At 30.1% G+C, this 7,329-nt stretch overlaps 1 protein-coding gene across 1 annotated transcript; it reads left to right on the forward strand.

Moving 5' to 3' along the window:
* Positions 1-4,996: 4,996 nt before the first annotated feature.
* Positions 4,997-6,802, forward strand: LOTGIDRAFT_169029 (hypothetical protein; the record flags this gene model as incomplete). The annotated part of the gene is made up of 3 exons (XM_009067323.1): positions 4,997-5,270; positions 5,620-5,838; positions 6,588-6,802. The coding sequence occupies 3 exons, from the start codon at positions 4,997-4,999 to the stop codon at positions 6,800-6,802; spliced, it is 708 nt and encodes a 235-aa protein (XP_009065571.1).
* Between the last annotated feature and the right edge of the window lie 527 nt (positions 6,803-7,329).

The following is a 7,329-nucleotide window of genomic DNA, read 5'->3' on the forward strand; positions in this document are numbered from 1 at the left end:
AATTAAGCCAACCAAAAAACCTGTATGACACAAATCATTTTTCTTAGATTATGACCAGGTACAGCCCTACACCTCACATCTTAACCTATGCATATCTCGAATTTGTACCTATTAGACAGGGCAAATCAAGTATTTTTTTGGTATTTTTCTATTAATTCTAAGAAAATTGAAATATCAGCCTCAAATAGTACTAATGTCTTTGCGTTGAGAAAAATAATTTTTGTAAGTTTAGGTTGAAGAGAAACACTATCTACTCCTTATCCTTGTTATGCCTTAATACTGAAATTACATCATCTGTTCAATTTATATTACGACATAATATACCAGCTCGCCACGCTGAAACATAAACATGCCATGTTAGTTGAAGTAAGAATAGGATATTTGTGGTACAGAGTGCATTCATTTTGATCTAGACACCCGTCTCACAGCTGTAGTGTTTATGTAAAGTTACAAATGTAAACGTCTTAGTCCTCATGACGTAAACGAGTCAATCCTGGCCAGTCAACCATTCTATATTGTCCGAAATATTCCGACAGTTTTACAACTTCTGTTTTTCCTAGGCTCAATATATATTTATATATTCAAAATATTTATAACACGAAAGACCATTTTCAAAGAAACCTTCCAATGTGCTGTTGTGGTAGAAGAACAATTTGTATTGATCTTGTTTCGACTTTGAAGGTGATGATCGCTTATTGTTTCTCCTTTGTCTTTTTGTCTTCGTATCTTCGTCCAAAATTTGCTGTCGGGCTAGCCTCAGTTATTGAAGGGGCGGGGGAGGGGGGATAGCAGAGAGAAAAGTTCTGCCCTGGTTTCCAGACTTTTAAACTCTATGTACCCCTTTAAAAAACGATTAACAGTCTCAAAATAATGTTTGGTAACCAGTTTATTCACATATATAGAAGATGATATAAGCCGATATAAAAATGCTAGAAACCTTGTGATAATTTTATTATCTTTAAAAAATGCAATGAAGCTTTAGATAGTAGATTGAACACAGATTTTAACTAAATACCTGATTTTTTTTTTCATTTTAAGAATTTATTGAGTTTTTGTGTTGTGTAGTTACTTCTGTGTATATTTCATTGACACCAAGTTTTAATGTAGATCATATGGTTTCGGACTATTGATGTCAGTTTTAAGATATAATTGACATATTGCATCACGCTTTTATGCCATGTACTAAAGTCGTTACGTACAGACACCTAAAACATCATAATGATCATAATCTTGTTGAGGAGAGGAACAAACTAGGTGATTTAATCCCTTGATGACATGAAAGAGTTCAGATGACAGTTACATGATCTAGTGACATACATAACGAGCAGTATATTGCCCTTACAATAATTGCAGTGACCTTAATCACAAAGAGAATCTATTGGATTGTTTATGAGTAAAGACAGGTAGTTTGTTGGTGAATTGGTTTAAAACACACGGCAGTCGTGGGGCCATCTGCATTGTACTTTTAACTAATGACCAGATCACATCAATGAAGACTGTCTATTTGAGGATTGAAAATACCCAACTTACAAAGCTCCTTAGGATACACTACTACTAAAGTAAGTCATAATAATTTTACATCGAGTTTGAGCAACATAATATTAAGATAAAAACAACCAACTGTATTTAGGTACTATTCTATATTAACAGTAAAATATAAAAACAACCAACTGTATTTAGGTACTATTCTATATTAACAGTAAAATATAAAAACAACCAACTGTATTTAGGTACTATTCTATATTAACAGTAAAAGATAAAAACAACCAACTGTATTTAGGTACTGTTCTATATTAACAGTAAAAGATAAAAACAACCAACTGTATTTAGGTACTGTCCTTTATTAACTTTTAAAAGATAAAAACAGCCAACTGTATTTAGGTACTATTCTATATTAACAGTAAAAGATAAAAACAACCAATTGTATTTAGGTACTGTTCTATATTAATAGTGAAAGGTAAAAACAACCAATTGTATTTAGGTACTATTCTATATTAACAGTAAAATATAAAAACAACCAACTGTATTTAGGTACTATTCTATATTAACAGTAAAAGATAAAAACAACCAATTGTATTTAGGTACTGTTCTATATTAACAGTAAAAGATAAAAACAACCAATTGTATTTAGGTACTGTTATATATTAATAGTGAAAGGTAAAAACAACCAATTGTATTTAGGTACTATTCTATATTAACAGTAAAATATAAAAACAACCAACTGTATTTAGGTACTGTTCTATATTAACAATAAAATATAAAAACAACCAACTGTATTAAGGTACTATTCTATATTAACAATAAAGGAAGTAAACAACCAACTGTATTTAGGTACTGTTATATACTAAAGATGGGTTCCCTTATTTTCATTTATTAAAATGAAAATGCTAATACTTGTATTAATAGAAAGTAGAGGTTTTCTAATGACTTGGAAAAATACCAGTTTGTCTCACATGTCCATAATTAATTCATAATTAGCTAAATAAGAAGAGAATTACCAGCAGAATTCCAATGAGTGACCGATCAAGAAAGGTCAAAAAGTACATACATGGACATTTATGATTGGTTAAAACTTTTAATTATATGCAATAAGAACATAATGATACGATTAAGAATACAAGATAATTAATTAGAAACACCATTTCATCAAAAAAGTTTGCTTAATTTGACACTAGAAAATGAGGAAATCCATCCACTGAATTTAGGTAATGTTCGCTATTGGTCCTTAATCTTTTGCTTTATTTTGCTTTATCATTATAAAGCTTTTACTTTTTGCTCGTCGTATCCAGTCAAATACCTTCACGTTCTTTTAAAAAGTGATTTATTTCAACTTTGTTTCATTTTTGGATGTTGTAGCCTTGTCCCATTAAGGGTCCTTAAAGAGTGGAAATGTAGATTGTTAAAAAAAATTATGTTTAGAATAAGTTTTTACTATAAATAACAGGGCAGGTGTACCTACTCAATTGTACCTCTCACAAAATACAATGTATCAGATCTATCAAATAGGTCGAAATAATTGTTTTTGTGAGCGTCTTTATATCTGGTGGCCTATTACTTTTACAGAGATTGTAAAGAGATTTTCTAAAAAACATTTATGTGTATCGGGGACTCAGATAGCATCAATTTGCATCATTCAAATTCTTAGTCAGACGTCTTTGTTTCCCGCAATTCCACTGAAACTAAGTGTTTGATGGCGTCACTAATAGCGAAGGACATTATGTGATAATGCATATTTAGCGATTAGTGACTTCATCAAACACTTAATTTTATCGAAAATTGGACTGGTGCAAATTGATTCTATCAGTTTCCAAGATACACAAATTCTTTTTTAGAAAACCTTTTTACAACCCCTTTAACGGATCAATGAGTAGGTCTATACAGATTAACATTACATTAACGGACATTGAATTGCCTTTGATTTTTTCTATAATAACGGTTTTATGTAATAAGTCGGGCGTCGTGCCAGCTTCTTTCCCGTAACAAAACCACTATCCGGTAACAATCGTTATGCAATAAAACATTGAAAGTTCAATTCGATTATAATACTAGATTGTCGTGAAAACTTTAAACATGTGTCAAGAGAATACATTTAGATTATCAAGTTGGTTAAATCTGCTTCATGAATTAGATATGTTGTGTGCTTTATGACAAGTTGATCAGAGGTAAAGATCAATCAATATAACCTATTATGTACCTTTTAAAATTCAATTTTACCAGTTTATCAGAAATGTCCTATCCATCAATTATAGATAGCCGTACCATTGTTATAGCAAATAAATACCATTGATATTACGTAATATTCAATTCATAGCCTCGTGCACTAAGTCAGAATGATATATCGAATTCATATATGATAATATAAACTATTTAATTGATATCTGGTATCATATGTTTGACTCTTACCTGTTATATTATCTAATATATTTTATTTCAATTCATAATACATGAATATGATATCTAATGTTAAATATTTGATTCATAATACATGTACAGTGGAGCCGCGTTTATCCGGCTGCCGATAATCCGGAAACCCGATATCCGCACGCTTTTTACTGGAAACGGAATATTTTAAATATGATATCTAATATAAGATATTTATTTCATACTACATGTATCTGATATTGAACATCCCAAAATATGATATCTAATATAAGATATTTATTTCATAATACATGCATCTGATATTGAATATCGTATAAATATGATATCTGATATAAGATATTTATTTCATAATACATGCATCTGATATTGAATATCGTATAAATATGATATCTGATATAAGATATTTAATTCATAATACATGTATCTGATATTGAATATCGTATAAATATGATATCTGATATAAGATATTTATTTCATAATACATGTATCTGATATTGAATATCGTATAAATATGATATCTGATATAAGATATTTAATTCATAATACATGCATCTGATATTGAATATCGTATAAATATGATATCTGATATAAGATATTTAATTCATAATACATGTATCAGATATTGAATATCGTATAAATATGATATCTGATATAAGATATTTATTTCATAATACATGTATCTGATATTGAATATCGTATAAATATGATATCTGATATAAGATATTTAATTCATAATACATGCATCTGATATTGAATATCGTATAAATATGATATCTGATATAAAATATTTAATTCATAATACATGTATCTGATATTGAATATCGTATAAATATGATATCTAATATAAGATATTTATTTCATAATACATGTATCTGATATTTGCTATTAGATTTTTGATTGTTAACTCTTTGATTTGGTGTAATAAATTCATGAATTCTGATTGTTATATTCGTATCTGATAATTATCTAATGTGGTATAGTAAAATCATAAGGCTAAGTTCATTGTTATATGTTTGATTCAAATATGATATGGTATTGCCTAATTTATATTTGACATCTATATAATTATTTGATATCTAATGTATCGTCATGTATTTTATTCATTTCAGATAAAATGAAGACATTACTCCTAATTCTTGTGTCACCTCTTTTGGTTTCGTTTTGTGAAGCCAATAAAAAGTTTGGAGTGTATCATTTAGATTGGTTATGTTTAGATGAAGGTATATACGCTAGGAATGTACCGTGGGATTGTTCAGGATATATCATATGCAGTGCGGGAATTGCTTACTCTTTCCACTGTCCGGCATCCCAGACTTACAATGCCGTACTATCAACATGTGAATATGTTAAAAACTATGGTACCAATGATTGCATTCAAAATCCATTTAGTAAGTACTGTTGGTCGTAGTACATTAATTAATTTAACAGGTGTGAAAATTTATGAGTGATATGTTGAATAATTTTCTCAGCCAACCATACATTCACAGACGGACTTACCAATTCTGGGCCCTCGGATTCTATGGATAAAAACCTTTATGCTGATATGATGGTCAGACTGCAAATCCTGAGCTAGACAAAAGAGACGGGGCTCTCCCAGCTTTTACCCTCACTGTACCCAATGTTCACGTCGACATATGATATATATAGAAGTGCCCGAATTTGCTATAAGTGGAGTCAAAGGGTCCCTTTATTCCACGTCGACACAGTTCCTTTAAACTTTTTGTTTCATTATTTCAGATTATTTAGATATGTTATGTTTGTATAACCCTGGAGCTAAGATTGAGAGTCAAGAAAGCTGCGCTCAGTATTTTGACTGTTCTCAACGATCAAGTACATGGCAGTTTTCAAAATATGTTTTAGAATGTCCATATCCAGATCTGTTCTCATCCAAAACGGGAAGATGTGAAAACTTTAGAAATGTAAAATGTGGTGCCAGAAAAGAACCAAAAGCTCCATGTAAGTCTTTTTTAAACAACCCATCCTGTCCCACCTTTGCTACGATTTTCAGATTCTGTAGTTTATAGATCTTTAGAATCTATATTCTATAATCTTTAGAATCTGTAGTCTATAGATCTTTAGAATCTATATTCTATAATCTTTAGAATCTGTTGTCTATAGATCTTTAGAATCTATATTCTATAATCTTTAGAATCTGTAGTCTATAGATCTTTAGAATCTATATTCTATAATCTTTAGAATCTGTTGTCTATAGATCTTTAGAATCTATATTCTATAATCTTTAGAATCTGTAGTCTATAGATCTTTAGAATCTGTATTCTATAATCTTTAGAATCTGTAGTCTATAGATCTTTAGAATCTGTAGTCTATAGATCTTTAGAATCTATATTCTATAATCTTTAGATTCTGTGGTCTATAGATCTTTAAAATCTGTAGTCTATAATCTTTAGTATCAGTAGACTATAATCTTTAGAATCTGTAGCCTATAGATCTTTAGAATCTGTAGCCTATAGATCTTTAGAATCTGTAGTCTATAGAACTTTAGAATCTGTGGTCTATAGATCTTTAGAATCTGTCGCCTATTGATCTTTAGAATCTGAAGTCACCCGATCGTTAGAATTTGTAGTCACCCGATCGTTACAATTTTAAAGCCTACCTTGACCATAATGACCAATAGAATTCCCTTTATAAGTAAAAGGCCGCAATCACTTTAACATTTTTCCATTCCATTTTATTCTTTATTGCAGGTGATTATGTGCAATATAAACAGATCTGTGCGGACCCAGGAAAGTGCAGCCCGTGTAACAAACGACACCCAACATGTTTAGGGTATAAAAACGGATTTCATCCCATTCCCACGTCTTCCAAATATTTCATGTTCTGTTTTCGAGAAAGGACTCTGCTTGTGAAAAAATGTCATTCCAACACGTCGTTTTCATACAAGACATCGAGATGTGTTTGATGAACAATCTACTCAGTTATTTGTGTTGAACTGAAATGGACAAGTGAACCAAATCAGTTTTTGTGGGTTAAGGACTTAAATTATTTTATTTTGTACACATCATTCAAATTTCGCTCATATCACCATAGTCTATACTATTTTTCCTTCATTTAAACAACGAGTGTTTCCCATGAAAGATATGGATGAATTACTATAATAACGTGATTCACATTAACCATTAAATCATTTTGTGTTTTGTAATATTAATAGGATAAAGAAATATGAAAAGAATATTTGTTCTATTTTATATTGTCAAAATATTTTACAATTCTAAGATCTGAAAATAAGGAGTTTTTATGCTCCAATTGGATGTCTGATGCCTTCTTCTGGTTTTTATTATGAGAACAATCGTAATGATTTTCTACTTGTATTGATTTGCTGCATTCTGACACATAATTTTGTGTAGAAAATAGATAAGATTAACCTTAGGCTCCACCACTGGAGATTCTAGACTACTATAGTTATTTATATAGACACAGCTTTATGGA

The sequence above is a fragment of the Lottia gigantea genome, assembly GCF_000327385.1.
Source record: "Lottia gigantea unplaced genomic scaffold LOTGIsca_81, whole genome shotgun sequence".
In the NCBI taxonomy this organism is placed as follows: Eukaryota; Metazoa; Mollusca; class Gastropoda; family Lottiidae; genus Lottia; species Lottia gigantea.